The sequence below is a fragment of the Protomyctophum parallelum genome (assembly GCF_964188405.1).
Source record: "Protomyctophum parallelum genome assembly, chromosome: 15".
NCBI classification, from domain to species: domain Eukaryota; kingdom Metazoa; phylum Chordata; class Actinopteri; order Myctophiformes; family Myctophidae; genus Protomyctophum; species Protomyctophum parallelum.
In genome coordinates this window covers 47,382,370-47,403,091 of record NC_139710.1, presented here as the reverse complement: position 1 = coordinate 47,403,091, position 20,722 = coordinate 47,382,370, and the positions used below count along the sequence as shown (strand labels likewise).

At 43.8% G+C, this 20,722-nt stretch overlaps 1 protein-coding gene across 1 annotated transcript in view; it reads left to right on the top strand.

The window, feature by feature from the left end:
* The first annotated feature begins 1,006 nt into the window (after positions 1–1,006).
* The window catches only part of LOC310871525 (putative E3 ubiquitin-protein ligase HECTD4), a 112,521-nt gene continuing 92,805 nt past the window's right edge, over positions 1,007–20,722 (top strand). The window contains 11 exon segments of the mRNA XM_083783095.1: positions 1,007–1,143; positions 1,931–2,118; positions 8,397–8,959; positions 11,045–11,134; positions 11,599–11,726; positions 14,055–14,163; positions 16,613–16,751; positions 17,192–17,362; positions 18,455–18,647; positions 19,287–19,448; positions 20,315–20,428. Coding sequence (XP_083639221.1) covers positions 1,089–1,143; positions 1,931–2,118; positions 8,397–8,959; positions 11,045–11,134; positions 11,599–11,726; positions 14,055–14,163; positions 16,613–16,751; positions 17,192–17,362; positions 18,455–18,647; positions 19,287–19,448; positions 20,315–20,428 — 1,912 coding nt within the window. The 5' untranslated portion in view covers positions 1,007–1,088.

Genomic DNA, 20,722 nt, shown 5'->3' with positions numbered 1-20,722 from the left:
AATTAAAATCTCATTTTTCCTGATCAATTTGAGGACACACTTTAACAGACATCTCAAGTGCATTTCTGACATTGCTCACAGGGGGGCGCCCTAGGATATGCAATGTAAATCCAATTATTGATTTTTCTAAATTATTCTTCCTTTCTCCAAAGTAGACTAACCTATAATTTGCTACAAACCCTCAATAAAATATTAGTCATATCCACTGGTTTATTATCATCCAGCTTTGAATCAGGAAAAATAAAAAGATTTTCTCCAAGCACTGGAAATGCCCCCCCCCATCCCATAAAGGTATTTTAATCTCTAATTATTATTTACATATAAATAGTCAGTGTTGTAAAGTAATAGTAAGTATTCTGTACTGTACTTAAGTACAGTTTTGAGGTAGTCCTATTGTACTTTTTGTATTTCCAAATATATATATATATATATTTTGTATTTCCAAATATGCCTACTTCTACTTCTACTTCACACTAGGAAGGATCCAAATATTGTACTTTTACTCTACACTTATATTTGAAAACTTCAGTTACTTTCACTTAGATTATTATTACAAAACACACATTAACCACTTCAGCCCTATACATTTTGGCCATTTGAAAATAGCCAATGTATATTGTGAGCTAAGCTTGAAGATCTGCTATTTCCAAATTATTTGTTATACATTTTATACATTTGAAATCTTGTGAAATGGGACATTCTGCATAATGAGTACTTCCACTTTTGCTACCAACACTTTAACTCAAATACATTTCTAATTATGGAATTGTACTAAGTTGTAACAGGGTCATTCTACACTGCAGTAATGCTACTTTTTATTATAAAAAGTAAAACATTTTGAGTACTTTTTTCCATCACTAGATAGAATCACTTGTATTGATTTTTTGACCGACAGGTCATTTCCTTAGAGTAGGTCATTTCTGCTCGCCTCGACGCAGTGCATTCTGGGACCACCAGTCATTTGGCCTTGGAAACATGGCGTCGCACACTGACTGACTGGGAGGTTCTCATGTATATCTTTTAGCCAACCATTAATTCCATGGTTGGACTGATAACGGGCAGCTGTCCACTTTTCATTCTTCATGTGAATGGGTTTTGTGGCCATCCTGTCTTCATCAGGGGGAAATGAGTCGTTCTTAAACGGTGCGTTCTTTAAATAACGGATTTATTAACATGTAGAGTGTGTGTCACGCCCACTCTGGGTCCGTAGAACGTTAGCGCTAGCCGTTTAGAATAAAGGTTCCAAGGAGGAGACAGTGACGTCACAAACAATCGGAAGTGTGTGAAAATTTGTATTAATTTCATGAGGCCATTTTTTGCTTGACAAAAACTATTATTAAATAATTATTCTTAGGGTCGCAGAAAAACGATCTATAAATACACAAGCTCACGTATGGAAGTCAGTCACCGCACATAATATGGTGCGATGATGTGATTGCTTTGTGAGCTTGTAGATCTGCCATTTAAGATTTATATTAAATGGTTCATTCATTTCACCAGGCAACACTTTGTTGCTATTTTTTTTATATATATATATTATTTACTTCTTATGTCTTCTTTGTCTTTATTTATTTTTGACAGATTTAGAACACCAGTTGGAAGTGAAAGTATTTCCGCTAGTGACGTCAGTGTCGGACCTTGGTATCTTTCTTTATTCTAGGCGTTAGCTAACCGTAGCGTTAGCAACATACACACACGCGCGCACACACACGCACACACACACACACACACACAAAGATACACACACACAGTCACATACACCATCACTTTAAGTGGACGGGGCGACCGATAGATATGTTATTGTAGCTAGCCCAGCACAGCACAGGCTAGCTAGCTCGTTGGGCGTTATTCCTGTCGTTATATTTCCAGATTTTACTTTTCTATTTTATTATTATTTATATTTATTTATTTTAATGTACAACCCCTCTAGTATCATCTTCTTCGTCGGCGGAGGAGAGAGCAGTGATGGGCTCCGGCGGCGGGGCCGTGGATTCGTCCCAGTGGCTCTCCGTCAAGGAGGAGACGATCTTCCTCCACGACGGGCTAATTCGGGTCACAGATCTGGCCGAGCTGCCCAGTGAAATAGGAGTGTCAGAGCAGCAAGACACCGAGCAGGAGGTGGGTGTTACAAGTTGACAACAACACATCACACTGCACTACACTACACTACACTGCACTGTCCTGGTGGCACCCCACACCACACACACACACACACACACACACACACACACACACACACACACACACACACACACACACACACACACACACACACACACTGACACTATATGATTGATGATGACAATATGATGGATGTTTTCAAGTTTTCTTTTGTCACTTCAACATGCAGCGACCGACAGACAGACAGACAGACAGACAGTGATAAGGATATAGCGAGTATTGATGCATTGCCAACCCTGCATACAGTACCATTACAACTGTCACACTAGAAACTGTTGTTCTGTATTCATTTCCTGTCATGGGTGTCAAAATAAAGGGTGGTCATTTCATCATTGCTGGAACATAAACACGTGAAAGTGGGTTAAATTACGTATACTGAAAGTATGGATCACAAAAGTACGGAATAGATTATTCATTTTTTACGTAGCTAAAGGCAATATTTTTGTATATAGCCTATCAATATCTTTTGCAGATTGGTGTGTATAACCAAGCTTTATTGAATGCAAGCATACCAGTATTTTCCATGTACTTTTTAGCACCCCCCGCCCCCCCCTCAGGTATCAATATATTGGATGATCCATATGCAAAATGTATAGCATTAGCATATCAAAATCTTTAAATAAGTGTAGGTAGTAGCCTACTGTAGCAGTCTGGCTGGGCCAGGGCTATGACAGCGACCGAATCAGCCGTTGGCAAAAATAAATTGCCTGCCGGCGGCAGTGTTGTGTGATATTAGTCTGGCTTATTAGCCAGGCTATATGACAGCTGCTCCAATGAAAAGAATGTATGAAACTTAAGTCGTTACTTGTTACAGTACATGATGTGTAGCGTTGATCCTCCTAGCACCTGACCATACCATACCAATCAATGGCCTTTAGCCTGGTATCAATCTCTGGTGGTCATATATACAATGTCTGGTTGGCTGCCTAACACAAGAATGAATATCTGGTGTATCACACCTTCTTTACACATAATCTAATGTCACCTTTGTCCTTTACAATTAATTCCACAGGCCTTGTAGTGTCATAATGTTCTATACTAGTGCTGCACGATTCTTGCTCAAATATGATTTATTTTCCATGAAAATATTTATTGTCTGTAGTCTAGTGGCTGAACATTAGTTACATTATATTACTATGTTCAAAACGTGACACCTAGAGCCAACTAGTACTACTGTGGCTTCAAACAGACAACATCAAAGTGCTTGAATCTCTTGAACAAAAACACAAGAGTAACTCAAATGAATTGGACATAGCCAACTAGTGCTGCACGATTCTTGCTCAAATTTAGAAATAAGAGGTGTCTGAATCTAGATCGCAATCTTTTTTTGATAACTGTGCAGCAATATTATGTACAGTCCTTTACATGAAGAAAGCTCATGGACATGGACACAGCGACAGTCTTATGAATACCTGTCAGCATTGCTGCCTTGGCTTAAGTTGGCTAGCCTGTGTGTAAGCACAGAGGCTTCTCCTATTTGGAGTCACACAACTGTTAGCTATTTGGAGAATGTCTGAGGACCTCTCGCCACCTCTTTAGTTTAGAGCTTCTTATCGACTACCATCTTGTTTTCTGTTTCATGCTACACATTGTTAGGATAAACGCACGCACGCACGCACACACGCACGCACGCACGCACGCACGCACGCACACTTACGATTGTACAATTATGGCACAGAGGCCGACACTTATCAAAGAAAAGCACATTTTTCATCCACTCTGTTACTGTCAAGTTAATCCCAACATCAGAAGATATGGAAGAGGTTAAAAATGATGGGATAATAAATATTGTGATCGTAAGTTTGCTGAGGAGTTTATGTGCATGAATGTAAAACTCAATTGAGCATGATCTGATTCAAATGAGAATTGCAAATGCCATATGCATATGCATATCCTAATCCTACAGAGAACATGATTTTGCCTGCAGTCCGTAATGTGCTTTTCAACAACATGAAAACAAAAACATAACCCTAATCCTAACCCACATATTTTGCAATAGTACGTGTGTGTGTGTGTGTCTATAATTTGACATGCCCAGAGTAGAGACGCTAGGGTTCACGTGGTTAAAATATACCAAGGGATCTATCTATACTACTGTATGTCAACTAATGTTGTAACAATATATTACTATTTGTGGGCATAACTGTTTTACTCTATAGAGTGTCGCAGTCTATGGCAAGTCCACACAGTACTATGCTGGGAAAATAGACATGGCATGACATCTGGTTCCACACCTTGTTGTGAAGGATGTTCCTCGTGTTCACTGGATGTGTTGACCATGAGGGACAGTTAGGAAGCATGATGTGCATTTTCTAGTAATAATGCATGGTCTTATAGAACCATGTAGAACTATTTATCCTCTTAACTGGGGGAATGGAGATTGTTCAGAAAGAGAACATACCATACCACTTTCATCTATTATAATTAACATATATTTTTAAACTCTTTCTTTTGCTTTTATGCCTTTATTGATAGGACAGTAGACTGAGAGAAAATGGGAAGTGACACGCAGCAAAGGTCGTCGGGATCGGCCTCGAACCCGCAACATGCTGCCAGGCTGACATTGCAGCCTAGGGTGCCCGGACCACCACGCTAGCGGCCCGGGCCTTTTAAATATTTCAATTTGCACATCTAGACCCAAATATATGATTTGTGCAAATAAACATTTGCCCCAATGCAAAGCTCAGCAGCACTGTGAGGTATGAGTGAGCGCATGCATAGCCTTTGAACTTTGACCTAAAGTTATACAGTTCCATAGCACACATAAGGACTGTACCATGGAGTTGCTGAAGAAGCACACAAGGTACAGTAGAGTGCTATTCTCTGTTATGTTTAAACTTTATGTCACCCCTCAAGCTGCACTAAGGTTGTCAGCAAGCGAGAGGTTACAGATTACATATTCTAATTCATCGTACAGTCCTAATTCATAACTCATTACACCATTTTAATAGCAATACGGAGATGTTTTGAAATCGTGAGACCTGGAAGCAGTGCCATGCAATGGATGTTTAAATGAACTGAAGGATATGTAGAGAAAAGCTCTTAACAGACTGTGGATAGTTTTGCAACATTTGCTACTACTCTGGTATAACTGTCACCAGTCACTTACCTTCAGTATCAGGCTGACCTCTGTTGAGCTATGTTCAGATTGGTAGCCCAAATGCAATTTGTGGCCTATCCAGATCGGAAACAGATTTCCTTTTTTTTTTTTTTATATCATTTCTGAACCATCCACCAACCAAACCACATGGGAACTGTTTTTTTTTGGCAAATCAACATCAACATTCCTAGGTGGTTTGAAATGCGATTCAAATCTGATTTATAAAGATGCGTTTCAGTCTGGACACTCCAGATGCTTGACGAAAATAGCAGAATTACAAGCTCACCATGTGTTGCTTAGCAATGTCATTTCCACAGCAACCAATACAGTAAAGGCCTATTCATAGTCTGGATTTTCGGTGGTAAGGTGACCACCGCTCCGGTGGTGAGCTGACCACCGGATCTGAAATAACGTTGAGCGGTGGTGAGTAAAAACAGAGAGCAGGGCTGGAGCGGTGGCGGTGGTTTGCTCTTCACCGCGGCTCGTGACGTCATGTTGTAGTTCGGTGGTCACCCCACCACCGTAAATCCAGACTATGTATGAGCCTTTAGGTGGACGCAGAGCGTCAATGAAGGAGCAGAAAACGGCGCCGGTCGCGTGGTTCGTGTAACTCGAAATAGTGACAACTGCTCATAGACTGTCCTGAACCGGAGGTTTACGGAATGCACTGTACTACAGTGCATTCCGTAAACCTCCGGTTCAGGACTTTGACACTATTTGCCGAAAAAAGTCTATGTATGTGGACTGGCCCGATGAAGTGAACGGTAAATGTTGCGCTTCCCCATACCCCTTATCCGTAAACGTATTTGCAATTATTTACTATTTTGAAAAACCTTTTAAATTAGTTCAAATCGCCGATCTACAAGTTCACAATGTGTCGATGATTTATTTTTCTCCAAAATTGCAAAAACTAAAAGTCAAATAAGTTAAGGGATATGGGGTAAGGGCTACTAAGGGGTGGCGCAAGATAAGGCCCTTGGTCTTAAAGATCTTGTTAGAGAAACAAATAAGATTAGGCTGCAGTCTGAACAAAGGCAAGGCTAGCCGAAGATACTGTATTTTACAGTTGTGTGGTTCATGGTTATGGTGACGTTTATGAATAGTGTGTCTTCAGATGAAGACACTTGCATGGGAAATTAATGTTGAGATGTGTGTTCTACTTGTTTTTATATTTGGAAATTGGAATGTGAGACCATTTAACGCATCCTCCAAAGTGATCCTTCCTGTTTTAAGTTTTGTACACAAAATTGGTATATCAAAATGGACAAAAATTTGAGCTGGGTTTAGAGCTGAAATATGGAATATGGAAATGGGGATGGGATCATTACTACAGCGTAGACTGTGAGGAAAGAGGGTCAGTGGACAAAGATAGCTCTGTTTAAAACAGGAAAATAAAGCTTGGTAAATTGAAACACACATGACGCTGAATGAAACCGAATATGAATTCTATATTCCAAAGTCAAAGTATGAGAGAATTGGGTTATTATTGACTTACTACCTCTCTCTCTCTCTCTCTCTCTCTCTCTCTCAAAAAGAGCTCATATCTAAGTTTGTGAACAAACTTCGGACTCAAGAGGACTGGTGTTGTAACAAGTGACCACCGTATTAGTCCTGCGCACTCTTTATAGTGGCCAATATCTGTGTTGTACTCAAATAGGAGATTCCTATTTGACATCCAGTGTCATCATCGTTAGCCCATTGGCTGTTGAGATTTGGACAATTTTTATCCAAATGCTGCAGCCTTTGTGCAGAGCGAGGTGGTGGAGAAGGCCCAGTGTCCAATTAAGGAGTGTTACCATAACATTAGTAGCATTTCTGAAATGGAATCAATACAGATTCTGCCTGCTAAATGGTATAATGGATGGATGTTGTTTCTGGCCTGTGATTCTTGGGCCATGCAGTGTAATCAATATCTGAAATGCTCGCTGCCTAAGTGTAAGTGCATATGAATGATATGTTGTTCTTTCTCCAGATAGGTTAGTACAAATAATTCCCACCAATACTTTTTAACCGGCAATCCTTTTTTTTGGCTTGGCTTTTCTGCCTGGAGAGTGGAGAGACAGAGAGAGACATGCAGCAAAGGTCGTCGTGAACGGGACTCGAACACGCAACGCGCTGTCAGGCCAGACCCTATATGTGGTATGCACCTGGACAGCTAGGCCAGTGGGCGCCCCTTATTGCGGTAATTTTATGACGTAACGGGAATACTTAACTTTAAAAAGTAACGTTCCCCAGCACTGGTCAAGTTCTGGACAAGTTCTCAAGTCATCGTCGTAATCGTAATCGTCGTAATCGTTTTTTAAATGATTACTGGTTGACTTTTATTCTTTTATATCAATAAACAGGACATTTTCAATTATAGAAATGTCAATTATTCGGAACTTCAGGGTGATCATTTGGTAAACACAGTTTGCTGCATAAATAAGGCTAATACATTGTAATACATTGGGCATGCGCAACAGTCTGCATACTAGTGGAAAACTATTTTTGTCCAAGGCCACTTTGTTGTGCAGTAGCTGTTGCAGTTTGAATGAAACTCATATTTCAGAGGTGAACCTTCACTCAGTTCGTTGTTTTTCATCTCAAATCCATCGTTGAAGTTGAAACAGTCCAATCCGGTGCTTCTCTCTCCTATTTGATTTAGCTTCATACTATCTCTCAGTGAGTCTGCACTCTTGACATTAGCAAATTGGATTTGTGTGAAGTCAGACCAGACCTATGCTTGACAGTCATTATGAAGCGAATGCACTCAACAGTGTCGTCATCATTTAACCCATTCTGACCTGAGATCAGATTCATACGAGGTTTCCGCCGGACACACACTGGTCCTGATGAACCCATTCTGACCTGAGATCAGATTCTAAAAATGTCAGTCGCTCTTCGATTTTTCAAAAATAGCAGACCTACAAGCTCGTATCGCGCCACTCGGTGGCGCGATATGAGCTTGTAGATCTGCTATTTTTAAATAGCTAAAGCATAACATGATCCTGACACCAAAATGGGTGCCCGTTCAGAATGGGTTAAACATCTTTGCCTACAGTGTATTTTACGGGTGTTTCTTTTTACTCATCTGTTGTGACTAATGTTAATGTCTGTCTGTCTGTCCCTCTGCTAGATACTGACGTTTGAGACCAAGAACCCGGCAGAGCTCGCAGAGCGTCTGCGTGCTGTCTGCGGCAACCAGAGCAATGCGTACGCGCGTCTGCTGGAGTACCGGCTCAATGCCCTGCGCGGCCTGTGGGGGGCACAGCGACAGCTGGCCCTGGAGGAGCAGCAGGAACGGGAAGGGGTCGGCGGCGCCGACGACGAGGCCCTGGCTCTGCTCAAACGCCAGGGACTGCTGCAGCAGCCGGAGCAGGCGCCCTTCACCTCCCGCGTGGGCCTGCTGCTGGTCTTCCCCCTACTGCAGTCCCAGACGCGCAACGACCCGGCGCTCTGCGGGGTCACGGCGGAGGTGCTGCTCTCCTGCCTGCGGGACTGCCAGCCGCTCAGCCTCAGCAAGGAGCCCGCCGACTGCCTCAACGGCCTGGAGGGCCTGCTCTGCTCCTGGCTGGAGGACGGAGCCCAGCAGCAGACCAACCAAGGAGGGCTGGAGCAAGCTCACCATGCACTGAATCTCCAGGCTCACAGGCAGAGAGAGAATGCCGCTGCTGCCCTCGTAGCGCTCGCCTGTGCCAGGTGAGACCAGAGGCCTGTAGCAACAGGAAACATGCCGGATGGTTTCAGTGACCTTCTAAGGTTTCTCATTCATGTCCCACTCTGTTCGCTAAGAACAAATTAAGCTTCAGCCTTGTCATTCCTAGTTTTGTTCAAACAGCCAACCGCTGTCGGGCTTAATTCAGACATTTGCGCAAAAAACATTGGCTGCTGAACTTCATTGTTCATAGACCTTAAGGAAACTGGAAAGTCTGATATATTATACTTAATCGTACGATGGTGTCCAATGCCACAAATCTCTGCCAGTTTAGTATTTTAGCTGTGTTGATGTGTGTCATTCTGTGAATGTGAACAAATCACTGCAGTTTACAGTTTATCTTGCAGCTGCCATTGTGGAAGAGTTTGCACCAGTGCTAGTAGATACATAGAGCACTGCAATCACCCACAATGACGGAGTTGATGTTGTTTTGGTCATTTATAATTCAAAATGGATTGACACAACGCCGCCCTCCACTAGGGGCCTTGTATTTTCGTGTTTGTCTTCTAGCCATTAGAGAAAAAAACGAAAATGTTTCTGCTTCTGCCTACGCTCTCCAGCTTCTGTTGGTGACAACAGTACTAGACGTGTCCAGCCCAGAACCCTCCACTCTTTGTGTGTGGCCTCTTTAGAGGCCGGGAGGGAGCTCATTGTTGTAGGGAAGCATCCAGCCCATACCAACGGCGGGTAGCAAATGAAACCGTCTGCTCTGTCTGTCTACGGCTGTCCCCCCCCCTCTGATGGCGTTGAGGTGGTACATTTCACTATGTGACAGTCAGGCATCCAGTCCAGAGAGTGAAATGCAACAAAATGGACCATGTCCATTTTGCGTGTCTTTGTCTTTGCGTTGCGCGGCACCACGAGTTGACGATGTGTTTTCCCAGTCAGTGTATGATGAGGACATTCCCCTTCCAAGACTGACTCACACCGATCTATTTATGGTGGAATATGACTCACACCAATAACCTACTGTATCACACTGGCCCCGTTCCCCTCTAAATGCAGCATTTCACCGTTCATCAGCCCGTCACGATCATAGACTGTAATGTTTTTTTATTTGTGAGCTTGTTGATCTGCTTGCTGTTTGTTTGTCTAGGGGGGAAGAGAGAGTTTTTACAAGAAAACAAACAACATTTTAAGAAACGAACAAAAAACACCCATATGTTACAAAGTAAAAATTACAAATGGACATGACTCAGACTTAGATAGGACAACTTACACATTCATTAATTTGGTGGGCGGCAGTGGCTCGGTAGGGAGGCCAGATGGGATCGCGAGGTTCTCAGTTCGATCCCCGGCTCCCCCCAGAGTTGGTGTCCCGATGTGCAGGTTGCATTGTTTTCTCTGCCATCGGTGTGTGAATGGGTGAATGTAATGCACAATCTATGTAAAACGCCTTGGATAAAAGCTCTATATAAATTGACCATTTTCCATTTTTGGTGGGCATACTAGCATTATCAACAACTACAAGGCTGCAAGGCTACAATGAACCCATGATGAAATAAAAAAATTGAAGAATCCTTTAGTGGTCCTTTAGATCAAGGCATGCAGCATCACTTCTATGAAGAAACCCAGTCTTATTAGAAGGTTAATTAACAGACAGTGTTCACAACCAAATGTGGAGATGAATCACAAACTATCACTGATAAATTGATCTTTTTGGTCTTTTCTCTTCTGATGTAATCAAATTGGTATCCCGACCTGAAAATTGGTTTTCTGTTTACTAAAGTGCTGGAGAGATGTTACTGAACAAACACTGTATACTATAGCAATGATTACTGTCGGAGTAAAGTAAATAATGTGATAAGTCAGGCCTATGTCCTGTGTCCGTAGCGTGAGTCAGCTTACCGCAATACAACCTTTGATGACGACTTCAAAGCCGTGAGGCATTGGGTACCATTTTTATAGTCTTTGTTATGACTCTGCCGGGGATTGAACCCCGACCACCCCCCCCACCCCAGTCTCAGGGAGAACACTCTAAACATAAGCCACTGAGCCGGTTAACTTGTTTTAACCGCAAAAATCATCATTTTGTGGCCTACTTGTACTAACGTCTGGCTGTTGTGCAGGGGTTCTCTGAAGACCTTCATCCACACTGTTCATCTGCTCCAGAAACAGACAGACCTGGGTCAGCTCCCCGTGGCCGATGTGCTCTACAGGTGAGGCTGATTACTCTTATTTGACTCATACTGTACATGAGTACTACTGTACCCAAGTCATTATCTGTTTATTTATGTGTAGGACTGCAACTATTGACTGTTTTCTTAGCGATGATTGTATAGATTACTTTTTCTATGAATCGAATAATTGGGAAGTGTTTTTTTTAATTATATTTGATTTTTATACATCAATAAGTCGATTTACCGCTTAAGCATTATTGGATGCCTTCTTCACACAATGGTGTTGCGCTAAATCGTTGCAGATCTACAAGCTTAGTTACAACATGGCGTGTGGCGCGTTGTGAGCTTATAGATCAAAGATCATCTATGTTTATTGAAAATGTTTAAAGCATTTCACCTAAATAGGGATCGATTATGAATCGATTGTTTAATAATTTAATAAAGGATTAAATCGATTAGCTGTTGCACACCCTATAGTTAAGTGTAACGTTTCTTCATTCTAGACTCTTGGTTCTGGAAGGCGGGCCGGGCTCTCCGTCTTGCCTCTTGGGGGGCAAACACAGCGTGTCGTGGGGTTTCGAGGACATGCTCCCCACGCCTGACAGTTCTGCTGGAGGGGCCGAGAACAAAGGTAGGTAGCACACACCTGACAGTTCTGCTGGAGGGGCCGAGAACAAAGGTAGGTAGCACTCGTTTGAAAGTTCATCTTCCTTCGGAAACCTTGTATGTCCAAAAACAGAACATTTCGCTAAATTTGTGTGACACTTTTGTGTCATACGATGATGTATAAGATAGGCCAGGGCATTGACGATGTGTCGTGGATGGTTATCTTTCTTGTCCTTTGGGTGCAAAGAGGAGTTAACAAGGCCTGTCCTACTTGTACTCGTAACATTGCAACGCCGTTATTATTTATTTATTCACATTTAGATTATTTATGCTTCCTCCTTTTGTCTGGAATGCCACCAGTAGGAAGCAGCAGAACACATTGCCATGCACAGAGCTCATTTAGCCTGGCTGTAGCTTTCGTGGATTAACCCATTCTGAACGGGCACCCATTTTGGTGTTAGCATCATGTTATGCTTTAGCTATTGAAAAATAGCAGACCTACAAGCTCATATCGCGCCACCGAGTGGCGCGATACGAGCTTGTAGGTCTGCTATTTTAGAAAAATCGAAGAGCGACTGACATTTCTAGAATCTGATCTCAGGTCAGAATGGGTTCATCAGACCAGTGTGTGTCCGGCGGAAACCTCGTATGAATCTGATCTCAGGTCAGAATGGATTAAGGTTCTCGGCTCATCTGGATTCCATAGACGCCACCTTGTCTTTCTAACTCTAGGCTTTCACTAAGCGTGGTGTTGCGCCCCTAAAATGACAGCTCACAGATGTGCTATTTTCCATACAGGACACGGTGCGCAACCAAGTGTAACCAGGTATAATCATAATAGTAATTTAAAAAAATCGATTCACTCAAATATCTGGATTTTTAATGCCACACTTTAATTATTTTGTTTGTTTTGCAATGTCAGAAAGACTGACTGATGTTATCTGGCTGCATTGAAGTGTATGATTAAACTTGTCATCATTTATATAGTTTATAATTGTATAATTGTACATCAAGCTGCCTCATGCTACAGAAACAGGAGATAGGCTCCTTCCGTATGGGCCTCAGGGCTTGACAAGGCTTACTTACTCTTAAAGGTTAAAGCCTCAATCTGCAATTTATTCAACTGGTTGGCTGTATGTAGAGCAGCAGGAATATACAGTAGATTAGAACGATAATGCCAAAACATACATTTACATATATTGTACTAATTGAAACTAATTGAGTGTTAGTGTGCACTGTGCAGTGGCCCTTTTACACCGTTTCACCTATTGCAGATTAGGACTTTTTTGAGTGGTGCATAGACAGCTATGTGTGTGGCTGTTTCCCTGGGTCTGTCCCTGTGTCCCTGGGTCTGTCCCTGTGTCCCTGGGTCTGTCCCTGTGTCCCTGGGTCTGTCCCTGTGTCCCTGGGTCTGTCCCTGTGTCCCTGGGTCTGTCCCTGTGTCCCTGGGTCTGTCCCTGTGTCCCTGGGTCTGTCCCTGTTTCCCTGGGTCTGTCCCTGTGTCCCTGGGTCTGTCCCTGTGTCCCTGGGTCTGTCCCTGTGTCCCTGGGTCTGTCCCTGTGTCCCTGGGTCTGTCCCTGTGTCCCTGGGTCTGTCCCTGTGTCCCTGGGTCTGTCCCTGTGTCCCTGGCTGTGTCCGAGCATGAAAATAGCGTTATAGCGTTTGTTCACCAAGCGTTACTGTTGCATAACCTAACACACACACATACACACATACACAGGCCAGGGAGGAGGGCTTATACAGCACAGCACAAGTACAGCACAAGTACAGCACAAGTACAGTTAATCTGTGAGCATTGCAACAGTGAGAGGTTCAGGGTGCAGAACAAGGGAGGGGAGGGGAGTGTGGCTCTCTTTCTCCCATCGATCAGCTGACCTTGGAGAGCTTTGCAAGTCGATCAGGGTGGTATCCACAAGGTATTTTAGAATTGGAAAACGTGAAAACGGTTAGGTAATTAAAAAAAAATATATATCACAAATCGTACATCAGTGTCTTTAGTGCTGCCGAACTGCGCAATTATGCATTTACATTTTTATTTAGTGCAGTTGATATTTGCAGAATACAAGTAAGCAATTCATTATTTGATTCATATTCATTTATTCATTATTCGTTTATTTATATTTTTATCTGAGCAGCATGTTGTCCACAAAGTAATTTTCTTCCTAAAATATCCTGACTACTAGTCATGATTGATGTACAGTAGTGCCAAAATCATTAGCATTCATTCATGACTGAGAATACTTACATAATAGTTCTGTGGCACGCCTGACTAAAAAAACCGAAATGAAAATGTAGCTACAGTCAAAATGAACACTTTTCCACCTCTCTCTCTCCCCCGTTCGTTGTCTTGCAGACACAGACCTGGGGCGCTGTCTGGCCACAGACGGCCTCTATCTGTACACCACCAATTCCTTTGGGAGAGGACTCAGCAAACTGGGCTCTGGTTTACACGGAACACTGAGGTAATACGACACGACGCCGCCTGACTGCTTGTATCTCTGCAGCAGCGCTCAGAGAAGTGTGTGTTTGTGTGTGTGTGTACTTGTGTTACTATACCTGTCAGGGTCATATGTCCCCACAGGTAGAGTAGAATTAGACAAATGCACACTCTGAGGCAGGTTTTCTGGTCCTCCCCTTCCCAGGGAGCCTACCATGTAGTCACTTCATGTCATATGCAGTGCTTTCTTTCAGTCAAAGGCCCTCGTGATTTTAGTTGTCTTTGTTCAAAAAAGGTTTGATTTGGGAAGAGAAAATGTAAATTGTGAACCACCTTTGGCCTTTTTCCCTCAAAAGTTCAATAAGTTAATTATTCTACTGGCTCATCTATACAAGACTACAATAATTGATTCAAATGTGTATGTTTTAATTTTATGTTTGCTACGTTAAAACAAAAGAACGATTGGGGTCCAGAGCATGTGAGCGGAGCGGAGCGGAGCGGAGCGGCCGATAATTCCGCTCTTCGCTCTCGACGGCTTTTGTTACGCTCGCTCCGCGCTCACGTTCATCTCCCTCCACGCCGCTCCCCGCTCGCTCAGCGCTCACCTTCATTTACGCATGGAGCGCTCCCCGCTCCGTGCTCGCTCCGAGCTCCACTCAGATGCCCGCTCCGCTCAGCAGAAAGAAATGACGGGGGGGGAAAATAAAATGCTGTTTTCCTGAAATTGGCTAATTAAACCTGAAGGCCTTCGTTTCAGACCGCATGTTGCAGCAACATGCTGTCTTTTTTGGAGCATGATGTAAATTAGCTTGATTTCGTTATTTAAATTATCATAGAATAATTAAAACAGACCCAGTTCAAATGTATCAACCGAAGTATGGTATTTATTTTAATGTACCACTGCGAGCACCATGCCGCAACCAAGTTCAACGCCAGTGACAGAAGCAGAACCACAATAAAAAAAAAAAAGATAATTATGCACAGCCCTCGGGGCATATAGCTTGTATTCCGTTTACAAATTGAATTACACTGTAGGCCTATACCTTTTTGCATACTGTTAGTGTTAATAAAGTATTAAATCAACCAAACAATCGGAGGTAGAACATATCACTGCCAGGGCATAAGACGGCCTCTCATGGACAGTCCGTGAAGCAGATTACGCGTATGGGGCTGGGCTTGAGTCTGAGAGCAGGCCCGGCGCCAGGATGAAATGAATGAGAGGGCAATTGAGATTTTTGAGGGGGCACAAAGTCAAAGAGGTTGATTTAAGGTGCCGGGCCTGCTTGAGAGGCAATGATTGATGTAAACTGCTAGCCAAGCTTGCACAGTGCCGTGCCGTGTGCACTGAGCGGCTCGGACCGGCTCGGAGTGGAGGACAGTTCTTGCTCCGGAAGTCAATCTGACACATTTAAAAACCCGCTCAGCGCTAACGTCAAAATCCCCTCGCTCCGCTCCTCGCTCCGCTCCCGCTCCGCTCCGCTCACATGCTCTGTTGGGGTCTAACACCTATTGTAGAACACAACCACCTCCATCCCACAATGAAGTGAGTTATATGATTGTTTTACAATGAATGGGCACTAAATGTGGATTACTAAACATCTCAAACATCTCGCATGCACAATATGAAGCACAGTGGTTTTCTCTTCCAATACCAGCCTCCCGCTACGTAGTAAGTAAATGCTTGTTTGGCAAACAGTATTGTCGCTAATATCAGAAAAAAGAAAAGAAGAAGCACTTCGTGGGTCATTTATGTAGAAAACTGCAGACGGGTGCTCTTTGGATAGGGTTTCAATGCTTCAGCACAAGAGTTCTTTAAAAGTTCTATTCCTTTGAGTAAAGATCAATGTGGAAGGAGGTAAGAAGGTGGCGAACTTTAAAGAGGATCCAAGGCAGCTCTGTGCAGTTGAGGTAGAAAAATCCTTTATTTCATTTAGAATAAAAAAAAAGGGTTAAAAATACACGTTTCGGCCTGCATGGGCCTTCATCAGGGTCAACTGTTTGCTATAGAACTTTTAAAGAACTCTTGTGCTGTTGTATTGTCGCTAATGTTGTCTGCATTTGACAATCAGTAAATGTACAGTAGTCTGACAAATTGTCTGACGAGACAACATGTACCATCTGCAACCATGTGTAGCCACACACGTACTGTATTGATCTGAACAAGCAGGAACGCAGGATGCAGAGGTTATATGTGGGAAGTAACCTAATAGGAATGCGAAATGTGACACAAAGATTATATTCATAAGGAAGGTGCTTTGCCATTACTTGACATATAAATGCTTTGTCGTTTCGTGGCAGACCACATGATGCGGAACAGTGTGTGTCTGTGCCTGAAGGACAACACCGTGTCTGGTTTCTCTGCACTCTGAAGATTGCCATCTCGACCAACAGCCTTCAGAGAACACGTCTGCTGTTTGTTGAATGTGGTTACGACGAGGAAAGGTCATTCAATGTGCTGCTTCTTGTCTGTTCAGGGGTTTCGTGTACTGTCGAAACGAGGAGCTGGAGCCCGGTTGGGTGGTGTTCAGCAGTGGTCGTCTACTCCACCGCCCCGCCTCGTTTGATGGCAAACCTCACCAGCTGTGCCAGGTCATCGACCCCTTCACCCTCCAGGTACGACCTCCGTCCTCACAAGCAGCTAAAGGCTGATTTATACTCGGTCGCGGGTCATTGTCGCGCATCAGGCATAACGTCCATTGGGCTTGCTGCTCAATCACAGTATCAATAACATATCCCATCTGTAAGTGCCTTTCCGTACAGAAATAAAGACTTAACACGTTGACTGTGTTATTAATTAATCTTTAACACCCCGTTCCCCGCTGATGTTTTTCACTAACCTTTGAAGAAAGCCACGCATGTCGTAAAAATGATCAGAATATCACAATAAAACACTGGTATAGAGTGCATACCATTCCTCAGTCCTTGCACAGCCAAGCCAGGTTTGAATCCTCCCCAAGGCTCTTGGTTGCATGTGCGCTCGTTCACTACCATTTCCCATCTCTTGCCACTGTGAATTGAAGGTTTTAAAATGCCTTTTTACGTGTCCTTTCCAGGTGTGCCAGATTGTACCCATGCCAGCGCACCATTTCCCAGTGGGCAGCAGCATGACCACGCTGCACTTGTGCTCGGACGGGACGTACCTGTACTGGGTGTGGTCCCCCGCCAGTCTCAACGAGAAGACCCAAAAAGGACACTCTGTCTTCATGGATGTCTTTCACCTGTCGGTGAGTAGCTAGCGCACAGGGCTGAGGTCATCAACATGCGTCCGTACAGTCCTACACGGACGAATGTGTCCGACTGTCCGTGGCATTTTTTTTTCCGATTTGGTTTTCACTTTATAATGTAATATCTTTTTTATAAGACCCAGTTACTGAATGTCTGTCTCCAGGTTTTCTTCAGAATGTGTATGGCACTGATTTAGCTATGTCACACTAGCCTGGCCCAGCCACCGTGGTTTCTGGTCTAGTCTGGTCATATCGCGCCACCGAGTGGCGCGATACGAGCTTGTAGGTCTGCTATTTTTGAAAAATCGAAGAACGACTGACATTTTTTAGAATCTGATCTCAGGTCAGAATGGGTTCATCAGACCAGTGTGTGTGTCAGGCGGAAACCTCGTATGAATCTGATCTCAGGTCAGAATGGGCTAGAGGGGCGGGTGGCGCCAGGAGCAATGCGCTGGATCATATTGGTTCACCGATCTGAACGAAAATAACAGCCTGGGTAACAAGGCCCGGCCAATCATAAGAGGGCAAGTTCTTTGGCCCGGCCAATCAGAAGAGGGCAGGTTTAGGGCCTCTCTGTTCGGAAGGCCCAAGCGGTCTGTCCTCATTCAAAATAAGAGAGCAGCTCAGTGATTTGTCTGATATTTCCTATTCCATCCCAATTGGCTAACATTGGCATTCAAAGTTTCCAGGATTGGCCCGTTTTGAACAAAAAGCCTCAAATCATGAACGCAGCGTGCAATTTAGGTGAAATCTTCCACGCACTTTCCTACTAGGCTGAGGAATATATCCCACCCTTTTCACATTGGCCTGTTATACGTGTTATAACGGGTGGATTTTTGCAAAACACATTTTTTGGAACAAAATGCCTCAAATCATCCAATTGCCATCAAAGGCGTAAGAACAAATGGCACCCTCTTCACATTGACCTATTATAGCGCCATCAGGTCACAACCTGACCTGGCCTAGTGGAGACCTGTGGCCCGAGGGGCACTTTTTCTAGTTTTCTAATCGATTACATTGATTATTATTTTGATTGATGTGTAGCCCCGATCTTGGTTCATCTCTCACAGCTCTCCCCTCTCTCTCTCCCAGACCCAGACAGGGCTGTGTGTGGCAGACATCTTGCAGGAGAGGGTGATCCTCGCCCGGAAGGAAGGCGAGTCCTCCAAGTGTTTGAATGAGCTTCTGCTGAGCCGCATGTCTCGCTTCCGAGCCTCCCATTCAGCCACGCTGGCCGCGCTCACAGGCTCTGCTATTACTAACACCGTCAAGGAGGAGCAATCCGGTAATTCATACAATTATGTGGTGTTAATATTGTACTATACAACAGTCCTGGAAATATTGAATAGGGTTAAATGTAACCATGCATATTTTGTGTGGAAAGTGCAATTGGCTCTAATATCTCTTCCTACTCCCAGGACCTTTCCCTACTTCCTTTACACGTTTTACCAATGACACACTCTGTTCCATTCTGGTTAAACAGTACAGGGTGCTGTTATTATGAATGTTGGCTCAATGGAAACACTCTGCTACACCAGTGCATCTCAAAAAGTGTCCTTGAGTGGGTTCCAAATAGCCCCACACAGGTGTGTAAATGTACACTCGCAGACTTATGGGGGGGTCCTTGAAATTAAAAAAAGTTTGAGAACCACCGTACATTAAATGGAACAGAGTCTTAATTAGTATCATCGGTAACACCTGTGAACGAAGTATACAGGGAAGGGGCCCAGAAGTGGAGTGGAGAGTTAATTCTGTGTGCATAGAGCCTATTCTAAACTGTATCTTTTCGGTCTCAGGGAAGATGCAATTTCAAAATTGAATATACTTTACCCTAGTCAATGGTCACTCAAATCACCAACATGTATTCGTGTTTTTTTGGAATACCTTTGTCACGCATGTGCTGTGCTGTGTGTCATTAATACAGCCGTCAACACCAGCTGTGGCCTCCCTCTGAAGACTTTGAGGAAGACTCCCATGTACGTGTGTGGCACCTCTCTGGTGATGCTGGCCTCGCCTCCCGGCGTGTCTGGGAGCTCCGCTACGCGCTCTCTGTTCGGAGGCACAAGCGGTCTGTCCTCCCTCAAAAGTAAGAGAGCAGCTCTTTTTTTTTTCTTTTTTCTTTTTTAAGATATTTTTTTGCGGCTTACGCCTTTTATTGATTTTTGAAGGGACAGACAGTAGGCTGACAGGAAACGGGAGAGAGATGGGGGATGACATGCAGTAAAGGCCGTGTCGGGTCCGGGAGTCGAACCCGCGGCACACTGCGACTGGATTACCAGTCCGGTGCCCAGACCGTTACGCTACGGCCTGGGCCAAGAGAGCAGCTCTGACACGGACTACATCAGTAGTGGTTCCCAAACACGCCATTGGTCGGGACCATAGAGTATAAAGAAGGATAGAGACTGAACTGGCGCGAAGCTCTGCTCCCGCTATTCATGTCAGTGGAAGTGAAGTTGCTCAGTGGCGTTTTGAAGCACCCGGAAGAACCGTCTCAGAACGTCTACTTCCGCATTTGACCACCACATTTTGGTGGTCAAATGCGGAAGTGCAACCGAGCGCTCAATGTTAAAAGCCTGGCTGCACTGGATTTAATCCACGGGTCCGCCTGTAGTCCCTCCTCTTACCACTAGGGCCCAGTGCTTCATGTTGAAGAGCCTCACTGGGGCCTTTGTGGCTCACGGGTCCTTTTGGTTCCTACATTTTGTTTTTAATTATTATTATTATTAAAACATTTTCAGTAATTTAATGAAGAAGTAAAAGACAAATCAAAGAAATTCCATAAATTAGAAAACAAATGTTTCAGATCTAGTGAAAATTGCCGATCTAGCTATTTACACTAGTTATGGTCCTAGGCAAACGTCTAATTTCTCTTTTGGGTCTTGAGCTAAAAAGTTTAGTGCAGCCTTTATGTCCTACTGAATTAATTAATGTTTTTGTTCGTCCTGTTCATAGTTCTCTCATCCAGTCTGGTGTTCAACCTGGCCGACGGTCAGTTCAGCAGCCGCGCTGACCTCATCGACGCCCCTGGCAGTTCTCTAGGCAGGGGTGCCCAGGTGGCAGGACTCGGTAAGCTACCGGTTTTGTGCCACGTTTCGCTTTCATGTTTAACCCATTCTGACCTGAGATCAGATTCATACGAGGTTTCCGCCGGACACACACTGGTCTGATGAACCCATTCTGACCTGAGATCAGATTCTAAAAATGTCAGTCGCTCTTCGATTTTTCAAAAATAGCAGACCTACAGGCGCGATATGAGCTTGTAGATCTGCTATTTTTAAATAGCTAAAGCATAACATGATGCTGACACCAAAATGGGTGCCCGGTCAGAATGGGTTAACACAACTCTCAAAGCAAAGCAGT